Raw genomic sequence first — 19,821 nt, 5'->3', positions numbered from 1 at the left:
GCACGTCTGGCCCTGAAAGGAGGAAGAACGGGTTGCTGTGAGTTTTCAGTAGCATTCTCTCCTGACGTTTCGCCTACATCTGTGGCTAGTGGCATCTTGAGAGGTTTGTTCAGAGGTCTTGGCAGAAGGGGGTTGGGCTGCATGGTCCGTGAGGTCTCTTCCACTCTATGGTTCTATGATTCTATACGTGTTAATGCTTCTTCCCCTTCCTAGTGTGCAGTTCCACCCGGAGCACAATGCGGGGCCCACCGACCTGGAGTGCCTCTTTGACGTCTTCCTGGAGATGGTGAAGGACACCATGGATGGGGGGCCGGACCCCAAGAGCGGTGGGTGCTGGGCTGGGGGGAGGAGGGTAGCCATGGCTTGGTGTGGGGGGGGATCCATGCCCCCTTCCTGGCCCCATAGGAGAGGGAAATAATAATAATAATAATCTATATAAATAAAAATGTAATGTTTGTTTGTGGGATTAACAGAATCCAAAACTACTGGACGAATTGACACCAAATTTGGCAGCAAAACACATTCTAATCCGATCTATGTCTTTCAAACAAAAAAACCCCTAAAAAATGAAGGGGAAATAAATTAAAACTCCCCAAAAAGAAAAATGCCTTACAGAGCATGTGCAAAAGCCCCTCTCCCCATTGCGCAAGAAGAATGAATTACTGTATATACTCAAGTATAAGCTGACCCGAACATAAGCCGAGGCACCTGATTTTAGCACAAAAAACTGGGAAAACTTATTGACTCGAGTATAAGCCGAGGGTGGGAAATGCAGCAGCTGTGGGTCAGTTTCAAAATAAAAACAGATACCAATAAAATTGCATTAATTGAAGCATCAGTAGGTTGACTGTTTATTAATATTTACATAAAACTGTAAGATAAGACTTTCCAACTCTGACTAAACCATTATTCTAACCTTCTTCAATGTACATGTGTTTACATATCCTTCCAATAATAATAGAGTATAATAATAAATGTAATAATAAAAAATATAATAATAATAGTAATAATAATAATAGAGTAAAATAATAAATAACCTTGACTCCAAGGGGAGCTTTTTCAGCCTTAAAAAAGGTCTGAAAAACTAGGCTTATACTCGAGTATATACAGTACCAACCATTATGAGGAAAGAGAAGCCTCGCCATGGAGTCCCTTTCCATGCAGGAAAGCAGAGTCCTTTTTCTTTTGGGGAGGGGAGGGATTGAGGAAAGGGAAGAGAGAAGGAAGGAGAAAACTTGGCCCAAGCCCCGGCAGCAGCTGGAGCCACCGCAGAGGCTCCGTGAGGCCCACGTGGCTACCAAGCAACTCTTCTCCCCCGCCATTGGGTGAAGGGAGGATGCGAACCATGAGAAGACCAGCAATTCTCCTACTTGGACTCCATATCCCCCCTTTCACTCCCCCTAAAAAACTCTTTCTTTTGGAGTGTTTTGGCCAGCATGAATATAAGTGAACAGCCTTGCAGCTTCAGTGGCTGCTTCTCATTACTTTATTTTCCATACCACCTTGCACCTAAACAGCCTGACTTCTACTAGCCAGCAAGAAACCTTTGGTGGGAGGAGTTCCCTAGCCCAAATTGCTTCATGTCTGCAAATCCTCTGTTTTCTGAGGGCCACAGCAATGCGTGGCCGGGTACAGCTAGTATTATTGATTGATTTATTTACTATATTTAGGCAACTCAGAGCGGTTAACAAAGCAAATACAATACTTAAACAGTTCTAAACAAGTTAAAAGAATAATAATAATAATAATAATAATAATAATAATAATAATAATGCTTTACTTATACCCCGCCACCATCTCCCCAAGGGGATTCGGGGCAGCTTACATGAGGCCAAGCCCAACAATACAATACATCGGTATAAACCAACACAGCAATAAAATAAAACAAAAAATAAAATACAATACAAAACCATTATAAATAACATATCAGCCACAATACAGGGAAGGGGCCCTGTAGCCCAACTATGGAATCCTAGGCCTCCCGGGGACCCCAGGGGACATCTAGTCTGTCCCCCCCAGAGGCCAACGGGTGCCCCCTGTGTCCCCTCCCGCTCCCCTCCCCCGCTGCAGTCTCTGAGCGGATCCAGCAGCGTCTGCGCTCGGACGAAGCCCCTCCGGACAGCGAGGTGGCCCGGCCCCGGAAGGTGCTGATCCTGGGCTCGGGGGGGCTCTCCATCGGGCAGGCAGGGGAGTTCGACTACTCCGGCTCCCAGGTGAGTGCGCGCAAGGGAGCGGCATCGGCTCCTTCACAGGTTCATCCTTTGGGGTCTCCTCTGTGGTTTCCTCCCTTGGGGTGGATGTGCAGGGAGTCCTAGGACCCCAGAGACACTTCCCCCCCCCCCATGCCCCCTCCTCCATTTGCAGGCCATCAAGGCGCTGAAGGAGGAGAACATCCAGACGGTGCTGATCAACGCCAACATTGCCACGGTGCAGACCTCCAAGGGCCTGGCCGACAAGGTCTACTTCCTGCCCATCACCCCAGATTACGTGGCCCAGGTGAGGCATCCGGGGGGCTGGCAAGGTGGTGGCGGGCGCCTCTTCCCTGGCTCTGTATATATCTCTTCATAAGATTTTATCAACTGCAACATGCTTCTTTAGAAGCCCAACCTGGGCCTTCCCTTCAGTTGTTTTGGACTTCAACTCCCACAATTCCTAATATTTATTTATTTTATTTACAGTATTTCTATTCTGCCCTTCTCACCCTGCCGGGGACTCAGGGCAGATTACAGTGTACACATATATGGCAAACATTCAATGCCAAAGACACACAACGGATATAGACAGACAGTCAGAGGCTATTTGACTTTTTTCTGGCCGCCAGGGGAGATGTCGCTTTCACCGTCCATCTGCAACACTGATGAAGCACTTCCGCATTCCCCGCAGGCTTTTTTGCTAGAGTCTTTTTTTTGGCCTCGTGAATTAGTTAAATTAGCCTCCCCACATATAAGTGGTACCTAAATTCTTGTGGGTTTTTTCGGGCTATAGGGCCATGTTCTACAGGCATGTTCTAGAGGAGAAATGCCTCTAGAACATGGCCCTATAGCCCGAAAAAAACCACAAGAACCTGGTACCTAAATTTCCTACCTGACAGATGCAACTGTCTTTCAGGTTGCAAAGGTCGAAAACAAGCTACACAATTGGTCAGAAACTCACTCTGACATGGGCTGGCTTCGAACTCATGACCTTTTGGTCAGAAGTGATCTTAATGCAGCTGACACACAGCCAGCTGCGCCACAGTCCCTACTCTAGTCCTTTTGAGCGCAGACTCTGCTTCAGACATCCTTTCAGGCCTGAAAACAATAAACCTCTGTTCCTGTTGCCTTCCAACCCATCTTGCATCTTGTTTCTCAGAGTAGATGTGGACACAGTATTAATGTTCCAGGTGAGGAGGTTTGACCAAAGCAGACGGGAGTGGGAGCAGGGCTTCCCTCCAACTAGAGAAGGCAAAGGTCAACTTCGGCCCTTCTCCAGGAGTTTTGGACTTATTTATTATTTATTTTATTTATTTAAAACATTTATATTCCGCCCTTCTCACCTCGAAGGGGACTCAGGGCGGAGCACAGCATATACATGGCAAACATTCAATGCCGGGACACAGATTCACATACAATACATAAACACATACAACTCCCACAATTCCTAACAGCATACCAGGTGTTAGGAATTGTGGGAGTTAAAGTCCAAAACACCTGGACAGAGGGCCGAAGTTGGCCCATGCCTAGTGTACAGGCTCAGTGTCCATCATAAAAAGACATTCATGTGTTTTATTTATTTATTTTATCATCTGGGCGTCCCCTGGGCAATGTCCTTGCAGACGGCCAATTCTCTCACAACAGGAGCGACTTGCAGTTCCTCTGGTCGCTCCTGACACGACATATATATAATGTTACCATATTTATTTACCGCCTTTCTCAGCCCAGAGGCGACTCAAGGCGGTTTGCAATCGGCATAATTCAATGCCCCCAACAACTTAAAATATAGTTAGAACATTGACATAGAATATAAACCATATAAAAGCAATAAAAACAACTTCATGAAATGTTTATACTGAAATGAATTAGCCTCCAAGGTTCTGCGTAACACTTTCTTTTTTAAATCTCAGGTGATATAATTCAATAACAAATACTTACAGTAATTTCCAACCCATGCTCTCTTGGCATCCTGGGGGTCTTGTGGGCAGGCGTTGATCTGGGTCTTGAGTTGTGTGTGACCCCCTTTCCTTTTGAGTTGCTTTCTCTGTGCTGTTATCTTGACCGTCTCCCCCTCCTTTGGCCGCAGGTGATCAAGAACGAGCGCCCGGACGGGATCCTGCTGACCTTTGGGGGGCAGACGGCCCTCAACTGCGGCGTGGAGCTGACCAAGGCGGGGGTGCTGGAGCGCTACCGAGTCCGCGTCCTGGGCACCCCCGTGGCCTCCATTGAGATGACCGAGGACCGCAAGGTCTTTGTGGAGAAGATGGAGGAGATCGGGGAACACGTGGCCCCCAGCGAGGCCGCCTCCTCCCTGGAACAGGCAAGCCGCTCGGACCGGGAAAGGGCCAGCCGGGTCTCACTGGGCCGGGGGGGGGGGGGGGGCTCCCCTCATGTTGAGAAACAGTTTCCCCCCAAAAAACATTTGCATGCACTCAAAGGGGGAAGAAAAAAATTCAAATGTTGTTACATAGTGAGTTCTGGGAGGGTTTGTAAATGCTAACTTCACTGTATTTTCGTTTGTGGGATTAACATAACTCAAAAACCACTGGACGAATTGACACCAAATTCGGACACAAGACACCTAACAGTCCAATGAGTGACCATCACTCATGAAAACACTGAAAAACACATTGGAAGGGACTTAAGAAGCCAAAAGAGGAAATAGACACTACAGTGAATGTGCAAAGCGACCTCCCGACAATCAAAACACACAATAGCATATCCACACTCTCTTTTGGACTACAGCTCCCAGCATCCCCTAGAGCGGGCCCTTTAGGGAGGAGGATGCTCCATATGCACTGCTTCCAAGATGCAAGATTTCTTCCCCTTGGATTTCTTTGAGAGCATCCCCATCCCGGCATATTCCCAATTGCCTATTCCTGGACTGCAACTCCCAGCAATCCTCCAGATCCATAGATTAGATAGAGATAGATAGATAGATAGATAGATAGATAGATAGATAGATCAATCAGGAGAACTGCTGGGAGTTGCAGTCCAATAATAGGTAGAGAAGGAGGAAAGGGGTGAAAGAGGAAGGGAAAGAAAGGGGGGAAGGGAAGAGGAAGAGAAGGAAGAAAGGAGAGAAGGAAAGAAAAAAGGAAGTAAGGAAAGAGGGAGGGAAGGAAGGAAAGAAAGAAAGAAGAAGGGAAAAGAAAAGGGGAAGGAAGGGAAGAGGAAGAGAAGGAAGGAAGGAAGGAAGGAAGGAAAGAGGGAGGGAGGGAGGGAAGGAAGGAAGGAAGGAAGGAAGGAAGGAAGGAGAGAAAGAGGAAGGGAAAGAAAGGGGGGAAGGAAGGGAAGAGGAAGAGAAGGTAGGAAGGAGTGAATGAAAGAAAAAAGGAAGTAAGGAAAGAGGGAGGGAAGGAAAGAATGAAGAAGAGAAAAGAAAAGGGGAAGGAAGGGAAGAGAAAGAGAAGGAAGGAAGGAAGGAAAAAAAGGGAAGAGAGGGAGGGAAGAGGGAGGGAGGGAAGGAAGGAAGGAGAGAAAGAGGAAGGGAAAGAAAAGGGGGGAAGGTAGGGAAGAGGAAGAGAAGGAAAGAAAAAAGGGAAGGAAGGAGAAAGAAAGGAGGAGAGAAAGAGGGAGGGAAGGTTGGCCACAGCAATGCGTGGCGGGTACAGCTAGTCTATATAAATAAAAATGTCATGTTCGTTTGTAGGATTAACAGAACTCAAAAACCACTGGGTGAATTGACACCAAAGTTGGACACAAGATACCTCTCAGGCCAGGGAGTGACCATCACTCATAAAAACACTGAAAAACACAGCAGAAGAGACTTTAAAAGCAAAAAACCCCCAAAAAACATTACAACGCATGTGCAAAACCACGTATATACATAAATACATAAACACACATATATACACACACAAAACACATATGCACAGACTGGGCCACAGCAACGCGTGGCAGGGGATGGCGAGTTTCAGATAAAAGAGTAGCCAGACCAAGCAGAGTGTTCCCTAACTTGGGTCGAGGAGTCCCTGATGCTGACGACACTCCTGTCTATGCATCTTGAGGCAAAGAGAAGTCTTATGGTGCTCCCTTCTCAAACAATAACAAAAGGGGTCATGTAGCACATCCTAAAGATGTTTGGGGTGAAGAAGAAGAAAGGGGGAAGTGGCCTCTCCAGGCAGACAGGAAGCAAAAGCACAGAGAGTTGCACTGATCTGGGAAAGTGTTAGCGTCAGCAGAAGTTTTGTCCAAGCTTAGAAGAAAACATGGACTCTGGAGTCATCCGGTTACAAAGCAGGTTCAATTTTACTTAGAGCAATTCCAAACACATCCATTACAGTAAGCGAGCAGACATGAAGTACACAGGACGCAGGACAAAGGAAGTTGAAGTGTAAACAATCCTACAGCTAGGTTCTTATAGGTTTTTTCGGGCTATAGGGCCATGTTCTAGAGGCATTTCTCCTGACGTTTCGCCCTCACTACCTCTGAGGATGCTTGCCATAGATGCAGGTGAAACGTCAGGAGAAATGCCTCAGGAACATGGCCCTATAGCCCGAAAAAACCTACAAGAACCTAGTGATTCCAGCCATGAAAGCCTTCAACAATACAATCCCACAGCTGTTTTGCAGATACCAGACACTCCCTAATTTTCTCACAGCTCCACACAGAGAGTGTCTCAGGGTTACTTTCTCACAGCCTCTAATATAAACACACATCCTAGCAATACAGTCTTGTGGCAACCATATTTCTACTGCATGAAATTACATTGAAACGCATAACATACATCAACATACACTGACAGAAACGGAGGTGAAAACAAGGCAAGAGTTAGAATCATAGAATCAAAGAGTTGGAAGAGACCTCCTGGGCCCTCATCCAGTCCAGCCCCATTCTGCCAAGAAGCAGGAATATTGCATTCAAATCACCCCTGGCAGATGGCCATCCAGCCTCTGTTTAAAAGCTTCCAAAGAAGGAGCCTCCACCATACTCCCTCCGGGGCAGAGAGTTCCACTGCTGAACGGCTCTCACAGTCAGGAAGTTCTTCCTCATGTTCAGATGGAATCTCCAGTTGTGCCCCATGGGGTCCCCTCTGCTCCTGATTTCCTTGTGTGCCCCCCTCCAGGTGTTATTGTTGTTGCTGCTTCCTCCTTCCTCAGCCCCCTTCTTGGCCCGCTTTCCTTACAGGCGCAGGCGGCGGCAGAGCGGCTGGGCTTCCCGGTGCTGGTGCGCTCGGCCTATGCGCTGGGCGGCCTGGGCTCCGGCTTTGCCAACAGCCGGGAGGAGCTGGCGGCGCTGGTCAGCCAGGCTTTTGCGCACACCAGCCAGGTGCTGGTGGACAAGTCCCTCAAGGGCTGGAAGGAGATCGAGTACGAAGTGGTGCGCGACGCCTACGACAACTGCATCACGGTGAGCAGCACGGCCCTTTGGCCCTCCCTTTAGCCCGGGCATGGGCAAACTTCGGCCCTTATTTATTTATTTATCTATTTATTTACAGTATTTCTATTCCGCCCTTCTCCTCACCCCGCATAGGACTCAGGGCGGATTACAGTGTACACATACATGGCAAACATTCAATGCCAATTTTTGACATACAAACATATACAGACATACACAGAGGCTATTTAACTTTTTTCTGGCCGCCAGAGGAGCTGTCGCTTTCATCGTCCACCTGCGATGCTGATGAAGCACTTCCGCATTCCCCGCATGCTTCCCCGCTGGAATGCTTTGCTGGAGTCTTCTTTATGGCCTCATAAATCAGTTAATTTAGCCTCCCCACACTTTAAGGTGGTACCTAATTTTCCTACTTGACAGATACAACTGTCTTTCGGGTTGCAAAGGTTGACAACAGGCTACACAATTGGTTGGAAACTCACTCCAACCCGGGCTGGCTTCGAACTCATGACCTTTTGGTCAGTGATCTTAATGCAGCTGACACTCAGCCAGCTGTGCCACAATCCCTTCACCTGTTAGGAATTGTGGGAGTGGGAGTCCAAAACACCTGGAGGGCCAGAGTTTGACCAAGCCTGATCTAGATGCACCTCTAGTCAATATGTAATGGTAGAGGACCCCAGCCTAACGTTCATATATGGTGAGAGGGAGGAGTCCAATGTGGTGTTGGCATTAATCAAAGGAAGGACCAGGTAGTGGCACACCTGGTTGGGAGTCAGCTGCATTGAAATCACTTCTGACTGAAAGGTCAAGAGTTCAAAACCAGCCCGGGTCGGAGTGAGCTCCCGACCATTTGTCTATTTATTTACTCTACTTGTATACCGCTTTTCCCAGCCTTAATGGCGACTCAAGGAGGTTTACAACAAGTCAGTACATTTATCTGTCCGAACGTATCTCCCCTTATGAACCTTCGAGGACCTTAAGATTGTCTGGAGAGGCCCTGCTCTCAGTCCCACCATCACCACAAGAATGGCTGGTGGAGACGAGAGACAGGGTCTTCTCAGTGGTGGCCCCTCAGCTATGGAACGCCCTTCCTAGGGAGATTACATTGACTTCTTCACTTTTAGCATTGTGGAAAAAAAAATCAAGACATGACTATTCGAGCAGGCATTTGCGAATACTGAGTAACGGACATAAGAACGGAATCAGCTACAAGATGGATTGGACATTGTCTTAATGAGTATTGCATTATGTTTTATTACAGCTGTTATGATTTTATTGATGTTAAAGTTTTTATATTGCAACTGTGTTTTTGGTGGTATTGAATTTTGCCTTGTAAACTGCCTCGAGTCGCCAGAAGGCTGAGAGGGGCGGTATACAAATACTGTAAATAAATAAAATAAATAAATAACAACAAAATACAAATTAAACATAAAAATAATATAAAATCACAATAGAAGCAATAAAAGCTTCTGTATATTTATTCTAGCTTGCTATCGACATTTGCAGCCTGAAAGACAGTTGCATCTGTCAAGTAGGAAATTTAGGTATCGCTGATTCAGGGAGGCTACTTTAACTAATTTCTGACGCCATAAAACTCTCCAGCAGCATGCAAAAGAATGAGGAAGTACTCCATCAGTATCACAAGTGGATGGTGAAGCAACAGCTCTCCCGGTGGCTGGAATTTTTTAAAAAAGCATACCCTCATGACGCTGGAAAGTTATAGGTACCGCTTATATGGGGAGGCTAATTTAACTAATTTACAACGCCATAAAACTCTCCAGCAATGTGCAAAAGAATGAGGAAGTACTCCATCAGTATCACAAGTGGATGGTGAAGCAACAGCCCTCCCGGTGGCTGGAATTTTTTAAAAAAACATACCCTCATGACGCTGGAAAGTTATAGGTACCGCTTATATGGGGAGGCTAATTTAACTAATTTACAACGCCATAAAACTCTCCAGCAGTGTGCAAAAGAATGAGGAAGTACTCCATCAGTATCACAAGTGGATGGTGAAGCAATAGCTCCCCCAGTGGCTGGAATTTTTTTTTAAAGAAAGCATACTTTCATGAAGCTGGAATGTTAAATAGCCTCTGTGTGTCTGTCTATATATGTTGCGTGTCTATGGCATTGAATGTTTGCCATGTGTATGTGCATTGCGATCCGCCCTAAGTCCCCTGCAAGGTGAGAAGGGTGGAATATAAATATTGTCAATAAATAAATAAATACATAAATGATACTCTTCTATGTGGTGGGAATGTGCAAAGGTAACAAACAGCCTTCTGGGGGAAAATATTGAAGAAAATGGGAAAAACTACCGTATATACTCAAGTATAAGCCGACCCAAAGATAAGCCGAGGGACCTAATCTTACTACAAAAAACTGGGATATGTCGCTGCTACTGGTAATTGTCAATAGGTTGAATGTTTTTGAGTATTTACACAAAACTGTAATTTAAGGTAAGACTGCCCAACTCTGATTCAACCCTTATTCTAACCTCCTTCAATGTAAATGGGCTTACCTATTACCTAAAATGATAGAATAATAACATGTAGTAAAAATAATAATAGAGTAAATAATGGAAATTTAATAATAATAATAGTAATAATAATAATAATAAAATAATAATAAATGTAATAATAATAATAGAGTAAATAATAGAAATTTAATAATAGTAATCATAATAATAAAGTTATAAATGCAATAATAACAATAATAGAATAAAGTAATAAATGCAATCAATATAATAATACAGTAAAATAATGTAAATGTAATAATAATAGAGTAAAATAATAAATGTAATAATAATAATAGAGTAAAATAATAAATGTAATAACACGTAGTAAAAATAATAAATAATGGAAATTTAATAATAATAGTAATAATCATAAAGTAATAAATGTAATAATAACAATAACAGAGTAAAGTAATAAATGCAATCAATATAATAAAACAGTAAAATAATGTAAATGTAATAATAATAGAGTAAAATAATAAATGTAATAACATGTAGTAAAAATAATAATAGAGTAAATAATGGAAATTTAATAATAATAGTAATAATAATAATAACAATAATAAAGTAATAAATGTAATAATAACAATAATAGAGTAAAATAATAAATCCAATCAATATAATAATAAGAGTAAAATAATGTAAATGTAATAATAATAGAGTAAAATAATGTAATAATAATAATAGAGTAAAATAATAAATGTAATAATAGAGTTAAATAATAAATGTAATAACATGTAATTAAAATAATAATAGAGTAAATAATAGAAATTTAATAATAGTAATAATAATAAAGTAATAAATGTAATAATAACAATAATAGAGTAAAATAATAAATGCAATAAGTATAATAAAACAGTAAAATAATGTAAACGTAATAATTCTAGAGTAAAATAATAAATGTAATAAAGTAAAATAATAAATGTAATAAAAATAATACTAATAGCAGAATAAAATAATAAATAACCTTGACTCGAGTATAAGCCGAGGGGATTTTTTCAGCCTAAAAAAGGGGCTGAAAAACTAGGCTTATACTCAAGTATATACAGTATTTAAATTATCATGTCCAGCAAACATGGATTCAGTGCTAATGGGAGTTTTAGGTCACGACAAGGTTAAAGTAAAACAACCGCAATTAAATCAGGAGTTACTTAAAGGTATGGATTTAGCAGGACAGGTAGTGATAGCGTGCGCTTGGAAAGAGGGCACACAATGGACGATGTAGTGACCCCCTCCCTCTTCCTCTCCCGCCCAGGTGTGCAACATGGAGAACCTGGACCCGCTGGGCATCCACACGGGGGAGTCCATTGTGGTGGCCCCCAGCCAGACCCTCAACAACCGCGAGTACAACCTCCTGCGCACCACGGCCATCAAGGTGGTGCGGCACCTGGGCATCGTGGGCGAGTGCAACGTCCAGTACGCCCTCAACCCCGAGTCCGAGCAGGTGAGGCCACGCCCATTTGGAGGGAGGGGGAGAGGAAGGGGAAGAGCCACGGGCAGGTCCTGCGGCGTCCTTCTCCAGACGCTGCCCGACTCCCTCCAAAGGTGGGCAGGATCCCCAGGCCATTTGTCCAAGTGTCCAGCAACTGCGTCTCTTTCTTTCTCTCTCCCGCGCAGTACTACATCATCGAGGTGAACGCCCGCCTGTCCCGGAGTTCGGCACTGGCCAGCAAGGCCACTGGCTACCCCTTGGCCTACGTGGCCGCCAAACTGGCCTTGGGCATCCCGCTGCCCGTCCTCAGGTAACCCCTGACCTGGTGCCAGAGGGAAATAAAGGAGGTGACCCAGGGGTCACTCTGAGGTCACTCTTGGGCCCCTTATGAGTCTGCTCCTCTCTTAGGGTTTAGTCCATGAACAATTAGCTCTGATTCTTAGCAACTCTAGCGTTGGCCTGAAGGTGTTCCCTTGGGCGGAGGGCGGAATGGGGTCACCTGTCTGTCCACGAGGGGAGAGGTGGTGTGCTGACCCCCCCCCTCCCCGACCTTTCCCCATCCCCCAGGAACTCAGTGACCAACTCCACCACGGCCTGCTTTGAGCCCAGCCTGGACTACTGCGTGGTCAAGATCCCACGCTGGGACCTCAGCAAGTTCCTGCGGGTCAGCACCAAGATCGGGAGCTCTATGAAGAGTGTGGGTGAGTGGCCAGAGGGGCGGGGCTATTAGTGTCACTAATTAGTGTTAGTAGCTGTTAGGCTTGTTTGATCCAAAAACAGTTCAAAACTCGTTTCGGATGTCGGGGGCGCCGGTGGTTCAATTCTAAAAAAATGTTCAAAACTTTGCTAAACTTCTGAGACTTCCGAACCCTTTTGTTTCATTGGGTGGTCTTTATTTTGAAAGTAGTTGTTTTACTCCAGCAGTGGGGGGAAAGCAACTGGAGGAAATTCCTTCCTTCTCCGGTTTAAAACTGGCTTCTCTGGCTTGAGCCGAGGCCAAGGACCAGAATAATTTCCGACTCACTTCCTGAGTCGGAAGAAAAATGACGAGACTACAATTCCGATTTTCACAGAAAAAAATGTTCAAAACTTTGCAAAAATTCCGAGACTTCCGAATCCTTTTGTTTCATTGGGTGGTCTTTACTTTGAAAGTAGTTTTACTCCAGGAGCGGGGGAAAAGCAAGCGGAGGAAATTCCTTCCTTCTCCGGTTTAAAACTGGCTTCTCTGGCTTGAGGCAGAAGCGGGGAAAGCAAAGGGAGGGAATTCAGCCTTCCCCGGTTTAAAAATGGCTTCTCTGGCTTGAGCCGAGGCCAAGGACCAGAATAATTTCCGACTCACTTCCTGAGTCGGAAGAAAAATGACGAGACTACGATTCCGATTTTCACAGAAAAAATGTTCAAAACTTTGCAAAAATTCCAAGACTTCAGAATCCTTTTGTTTCATTGGGTGGTCTTTATTTTGAAAGTAGTTGTTTTACTCCAGGAGCGGGGGGAAAGCAAGCGGAGGAAATTCCTCCCTTCTCTGGTTTAAAACTGGCTTCTCTGGCTTGAGGCAGAAGCGGGGAAAGCAAAGGGAGGGAATTCAGCCTTCCCGGTTTAAAACTGGCTTCTCCGGCTTGAGCCGAGGCCAAGGACCAGAATAATTTCCGACTCACTTCCTGAGTCGGAAGAAAAATGGCAAGACTCGCTTCAGAAGGGCAAAGGGATTTCCAGTTTCCTAAAAAAGTTCAAAATCGCTTCAAAAAGGCAATTTTTCCAAATTTATTCTGAATTACGAAGATTCCAACTGGACCTAACCATGCCTAGTAGCTGTGTCAACGATATTGGTGATGCATTGGAAACGGTACTAATGTTACTGAAAACATATACCTGCTGCAACTCAGAGTAAGCTTCACCTTGCTGCCAAACTCCACCACACAAGAGCTGTAGTTTTATAGTTTATTGAGGAGAAAATCCAAGTCAAAATAAAGAGTAAGCATTGCAAAATTCCAAATATTAAGGTTAAAAGCAGAATATAGTTCCAAAGGTCTTCAGGTAAAAACAGGAGACACAATCCTATTGGCAAAGTTCAAACCAGAGTCCCAGGTACAAGCAATGGAACAATTGCCCCATGAATCACAATGCAAGAAACCCCAAGCGTGCTGCTTTCCAGGCTAAGGTTATTCCATGAAGCTTTCAGGCTAATAAGCTACGTTGAACTGACACTTTCTCAGAGTTTGCAAGAAGCCTAAATACCTTTCTAACATCAAAACATTAGGCTCTCAGCATCATAAAAGCATTGCAACAACCTTTCACCGAACTAGCCTCCCATCTGCTTGCCAGATGCAAACTCCGCCTGACCCGGAGATCAAGACGAGCTTGCCGGGTCAAGTCACTATCTACACTTTCGGTATCATCATGGGAAGACACCTGCTCGCTATCTCCTTCATTAAAATTCCTTTCTGGTGGTGAAAACAGCTGTGTTGACACTGCACTGTCTGTGAGAGCCTCAGAAGCAGGCTCAGAGATCTGAGGCACAGACAAAGAACCAGGAAGCTGAAACCCAACAGGAATCTGAATCCCATCATACTCATCGTCAGAAAATAGCTCAGCCACAACAATACCGGCAGTCCCCGAGTTGCAAATACCCAACTTACATACGATGGGGCTGAGACACCAGGAGGGGTGACGATCAGGTGGGGAAGGGCCTCCAATGAAGATGGATCTCCAATCCTTGTTTCCATAACAAGCCAAATTTTCCAAAATTCAATTATCACGGTGACAGAAAGTGAGGTGAGGAAACCCCGCAGGGATGTCAATCCTTCCCTGTGATACCCTGTGTGTATGTGTGTGTGTGTCACATACTTGTATACATATGGCTGGAGTCATACTTACTGTTCTGATCGTCACACAAATCCAACTTAGGAACAGAGGTCCTTCTCTGTGTCCAGCCTAGAGCCCCCTTTCTTGGCTGACCCCTCCTCTGTCCACAGGGGAGGTCATGGCCATTGGCCGGAGCTTCGAGGAGGCCTTCCAGAAGGCGCTGCGCATGGTGGACGAGAACTGCCTGGGCTTCGACCACTCCGTGAAGCCGGCCTCCGACATGGTAAGTCAGAGAGGAGGAGGAGGAGGAGAGAAAGGGAAGGGTCCCATGCTCACCCCCCCCCCCAACTGACCCCCGGCTTCCCTCCGCAGGAGCTGGAGACCCCCACCGACAAGCGCATCTTTGTCCTGGCGGCTGCCCTGAGGGCCGGCTACTCCATCGAGCGCCTCTACGAGCTGACCAAGATTGACCGCTGGTTCCTGCACAGGATGAAGAACATCGCTGACCACGCCTTGCGGCTGGAGTCCTACCGGCAGGCCGACCCGGGCGCCATGCCCCCCTCCGTCCTGGCCCTGGCCAAGCGGCTGGGCTTCTCCGACAAGCAGGTGGCCCAGGCCATCCTCAGGTAGGCCTCAAGGGGGGGGGGGGATCCTGACCCAGGGAGTGGTCAAGTGGCCAAGCAGCACGGACTGGCCTTCCCCCTTGACCACCACTGTCAGCCTCTCCACAGAGATTCAGGCAGGGCTATGGGAGGAGGAGGCGCCTGGAACCCTCTCTCAAAGCATATGGACCTTCTCCCCCTCTCTCTCACACGCACACCCTCCGCTTTTGGCTGTGTTTCAGCACGGAGTTGGCAGTGCGCAAGATGCGCCAGGACCTGAAGATCCTGCCGGTGGTCAAGCAGATCGACACAGTGGCGGCCGAGTGGCCGGCCCAGACCAACTACCTCTACCTGACCTACAACGGGACGGAGCACGACCTGGCCTTCCGAGAGCCCCACGTCATGGTCATCGGCTCCGGCGTCTACCGCATCGGCAGCAGCGTCGAGTTCGATTGGTGTGCCGTCGGGTGCATTCAGGAGCTGCGCAAGGTGAAGGAGGGAAGGAAGGAAGGAGAAAAGGAAGGAAAGAAGGAGAAAAGGGAGGGAAGCAGAGAAGGAAGGAACAAGGGAAGGAAAGAAGGAAGGAAGGGGGAAAGGAAGAAAGGAGAGAAGGAAGGAATATAGGAGGGAAGGAAGGAGAAATGGAAGGAGAGAAGGGAGGAAGGAGAAAAGGAAGGATGGAAGAAAGAAAGGAAGGAAGGAGAGAAGGAAGGGAGAAGAGAAGGAAAGAAGGAAGGAGGGAAAGGAGGAAGGAAGGAAGGAAGGAAGGAAGGAAGGAGAAAAGGAAGGAAGGAGGGAAGGAAGGAAGAGGAAAAAGAAGGAATGTGGGAAGGATGGAGCAATGGAAGGATGGAAGGGAGGAAGGAGAGAAGAAGGATGGAGAAAAGAAGAAAGGGATAAAAAAGAAGGATAAAAGGAAGGAGGGAGGGAGGGAGGGAAGGGAGAAGAGAAGGAAAGAAGGAAGGAGGGAAAGGAGGAAGGAAGGAAGGAGAAAAGGAACGAGGGTAGGAAGGAATGAGGGAAGGAAGGAAAAGGAAAAAGAAGGAATGTGGGAAGGATGGAGCAATGGAAGGAGGGAAGGGAGGAAGGAAGAGAAGAAGGATGGAGAAAAGAAGAAAGGGAAGGGGGAGGGAAGAAAGGGAAAAAAGGAAGGATTGAGAAAAGGAAGAAGAAAAGGAAGGAAAGAGAGAAGGAAGGAATGTGGGAAGGAAGGAGAAAAGGAAGGAAGGAGAGAAGGAAGGAATGTGGGAAGGAAGGAGAAAAGGAGGGAATGAGAAAAGGAAGCAATATAGGAGGGAAGGAAGGAAGGAGAAATGGAAGGAGGGGAGGAAGGAGAAAAGAAGAAAAGGAAGAAGGAGGACGAGAAGGGAGGGAGGGAAGAAAGGGAGAAAAGGAAGGGAGTGAGGAAGGAAGGAAAGAAAGAGGGAAGGATTGAAGGGGAACTGACCGAGGGCTGGACGGCCAGGAGGGAATTGCTGGATGTAGAATCATAGAATCCAAGAGTTGGAAGAGACCTCCTGGTCCATCCTCCAGTCCAACCCCATTCTGCCAAGAAGCAGGGAAATTGCATTCAAATCACCCCTGACAGATGGCCATCCAGCCTCTGCTTAAAAGCTTCCAAAGAAGGAGCCTCCACCACACTCCGGGGCAGAGAGTTCCACTGCTGAACGGCTCTCACAGTCAGGAAGTTCTTCCTCATGTTCAGACGGAATCTCCTCTCTTGGAGTTTGAAGCCATTGTTCCCTTGTGTCCTAGTCTCCAAGGAAGCAGAAAACAAGCTTGCTCCCTCCTCCTCCCTGTGGCTTCCTCTCACATATTTATACATGGCCCTCATCATGTCTCCTCTCAGCCTTCTCTTCTTCAGGCTAAACATGCCCAGTTCCCTAAGCCGCTCCTCATAGGGCTTGTTCTCCAGACCCTTGATCATTTTAGTCGCCCTCTTTCTCTGGACACATTCAATCTCTCTTGAATTGTGGTGCCCAGAATTGGACACAATATTCCAGATGTGGTCTAACCAAAGCAGAATAGAGCATGGGGAGCATGACTTCCCTGGATTCTAGACACTATAGAGGCCAAAATCCCATTGGCTTTTTTTGCTGCCACATCACATTCCTGGCTCATGTTTACCTTCCTCCCCATGAGGACTCCAAGATCTTTTTCACACGTACTGCTCTTGAGCCAGGCCTCATTGTCCCCCATTCTGTCTCTTTGCATTTCGTTTTTTTCTGCCAAAGTGGAGTATCTTGCATTTGTCACTGTTGAACTTCATTGTGTTAGTTTTGGCCCATCATCTCTCTAGTCTGTCAAGATCGTTTTGAATTCTGCTCCTGTCCTCTGGACTCTTGGCTCTCCCTCCCAATTTGGTGTCGTCTGCAGGCCTTTGTCACGGCAGGCCTTTGCTGCTTCAAAAACAGTCCCATTTGGGGCAGAGAGGCTTTGTTGACAAAGAACAACAGGCACAGAATACCCTAACTCCCAGGTAACTGTCAGAACTGACAAACTTCTGAAAAGTTACAGGATGTATAAGTTATTTATTATTATTATTGCGGTTGCTTATACCCCGCCCTTCTCACCCGGGGGGACTCAGGGCGGCTTACACAAACAAGGCACAATTCGATGCCTGTATTACAAAAACATAACATCAATAACAACAATAATTATAACACTGATAACAATTAACGTAAACAATCAATATTATCGGCAGGAATAGCCATAAACCCATAAAAACAATTAAAACAATAAAAGCAATACAAACCTCATTGCTGGTCAGCGTTTAACCGACTCATAGTTAGGTTCTACTTTCCACACATTGTTGGTCCTATCATTCTGGTTCCATGTCTAATTGTCAGGGTGCCCAAAGGCCTGGTCCCAGAGCCACGTCTTTACCTTCCTCCTGAAGGCAAGGAGGGAAGTTGAAGCCCTGATTTCCCCCGGGAGTGAGTTCCACAGATGAGGGGCCACCACTGAGAAGGCCCTGCTCCTCGTCCCCATCAGCCTCACTTGTGATAGCGGTGGGGTTGTGAGCAGGGCCTCCCCAGATGATCTCAGATTCTGAGATGGGACGTAGAGGGAGATCCGTTCGGACAGATACGCTGGACCGGAACCGTAAAGGGTTTTGTAGGTCAAAACCAGCACCTTGAATTGTGCTCGGAACTGAATCGGCAGCCAGTGGAGCTGACATAACAGTTCCTATGTTGAATATCTTGCACAGGCTAAGCTCTCCTCATGGCACTTGTCAAGGTCTTTTCCCTCATGAGAAAAGCCACCAAAGCATGACCTCACTCTCCCAGGTGGGTGGCCTTGGGTGGGGGGCCGCTCTCCAAAGCGCTCTTCCTCCTCCTCCTCCTCCTCCTCCTGCCTGAATCATCCCCAGGGGCCTCCTTGACCCAACCCGCCTCTGCCTGGCCTTGAGCTCCAGCTGGAAGCGCAGATTCTCCTCGAATGCCCATGAGCAACTCCACTAAAGTCATACAATCAATAAAAATGTAATGTTTGTTTGTGGGATTAACAGAACTCAAAAACCACTCGACAGATTGACACAAAATTATATTGTAATATTATTAGTAATATAAAATATATAATTATAATATATTATTAGTAGTAGAATCCTAGAGTTGGAAGAGACCTCGTGGGCCATCATCCAGTCCCACCCCATTCTACCAAGAAGCAGGAATATTGCATTCAAATCACCCCTGACAGATGGCCATCCAGCCTCTGCTTAAAAGCTTCCAAAGAAGGAGCCTCCACCACACTCCCTCTGGGGCAGAGAGTTCCACTCCTGAACGGCTCTCACAGTCAGGAAGTTCTTCCTCATGTTCAGGTGGAATCTCCTCTCTTGTAGTTTGAAGCCATTGTTCCGCGTCCTAGTCTCCAAGGAAGCAGAAAACAAGCTTGCTCCCTCCTCCTCCCTGTGGCTTCCTCTCACATATTTATACATGGCTATCATATTTCCTCTCAGCCTTCTCTTCTTCAGGCTAAACATGCCCAGCTCTTTAAGCTGCTCCTCATAGGGCTTGTTCTCCAGACCCTTGATCATTTTAGTCGCCCTCCTCTGGACACATTCCAGCTTAGAGTCAATATCTCTCTTGCATTGTGGTGCCCAGAATTGGACACAATATTCCAGGTGTGGTCTAACCAAAGCAGAATAGAGCATGGGGAGCATGACTTCCCTAGATCTAGACACTAGGCTCCTCTTGATGCAGGCCAAAATCCCATTGGCTTTTTTTGCCGCCACATCACATTGTTGGCTCATGTTTAACTTGTTGTCCACGAGGACTCCAAGATCTTTTTCGCACGTACTGCTCTCGAGCCAGGCATTGTCCCCCATTCTGTATCTTTGCATTTCATTTTTTCTGCCAAAGTGGAGTATCTTGCATTTGTCCCTGTTGAACTTCATTTTGTTAGTTTTGGCCCATCTCTCTAATCTGTCAAGATCGTTTTGAATCCTGCTCCTGTCCTCTGGAGTCTTGGCTATCCCTCCCAATTTGGTGTCGTCTGCAAACTTGATGATCCTGCCTTCTCGCCCTTCATCTAAGTCATTAATAAAGATGTTGAACAGGACCGGGCCCAGGACGGAATCCTGCTGATGGCACTCCACTTGTCACTTCTTTCCAAGATGAAGAGGAAGCATTAGTGAGCACTCTCTGTGTTCGTCCACTTAATCAATTACAGATCCACCTCAGGCTAAACATGTCTTTAGGCTAAACATGCCCAGCTCCTTAAGCCGCTCCTCATAGGGCTTCCAGACCCTTGATAATTTTAGTCACCCTCTTCCTCTGGACACATTCCAGCTTGTCAATATAGTAGGAGTATAATATTGTATTACATTATAATAATATAAATATTATATGTGTATATATTATATTATATTAACCGTGCCTGCCCATGCCCTCTAGAGCCAACTTCCTATCATAGCCAAACATGAAGGAAGAGTCTGCTAAAGCA

The 19,821-nt window shown here is 46.1% G+C and overlaps 1 protein-coding gene across 1 annotated transcript in view; it reads left to right on the top strand.

Moving 5' to 3' along the window:
- Window positions 1–19,821, top strand: part of CAD (carbamoyl-phosphate synthetase 2, aspartate transcarbamylase, and dihydroorotase) — a 66,010-nt gene that overhangs the window by 16,612 nt on the left and 29,577 nt on the right. Inside the window, exons 8-18 of the mRNA XM_067470190.1 lie at window positions 214–326; window positions 2,071–2,213; window positions 2,365–2,496; window positions 4,279–4,512; window positions 7,323–7,544; window positions 11,297–11,485; window positions 11,659–11,783; window positions 12,041–12,174; window positions 14,446–14,558; window positions 14,648–14,901; window positions 15,120–15,366. Of these exons, the coding sequence (XP_067326291.1) occupies window positions 214–326; window positions 2,071–2,213; window positions 2,365–2,496; window positions 4,279–4,512; window positions 7,323–7,544; window positions 11,297–11,485; window positions 11,659–11,783; window positions 12,041–12,174; window positions 14,446–14,558; window positions 14,648–14,901; window positions 15,120–15,366 (1,906 nt within the window). The remainder of the gene's footprint in view (window positions 1–213; window positions 327–2,070; window positions 2,214–2,364; window positions 2,497–4,278; window positions 4,513–7,322; window positions 7,545–11,296; window positions 11,486–11,658; window positions 11,784–12,040; window positions 12,175–14,445; window positions 14,559–14,647; window positions 14,902–15,119; window positions 15,367–19,821) is intronic.

Source organism: Anolis sagrei, chromosome 1 (genome assembly GCF_037176765.1).
Source record: "Anolis sagrei isolate rAnoSag1 chromosome 1, rAnoSag1.mat, whole genome shotgun sequence".
Lineage (NCBI taxonomy): Eukaryota > Metazoa > Chordata > Lepidosauria > Squamata > Dactyloidae > Anolis > Anolis sagrei.
Note: the sequence above shows the minus strand (reverse complement) of the source record. Positions and strands in the feature narration are given on the sequence as shown.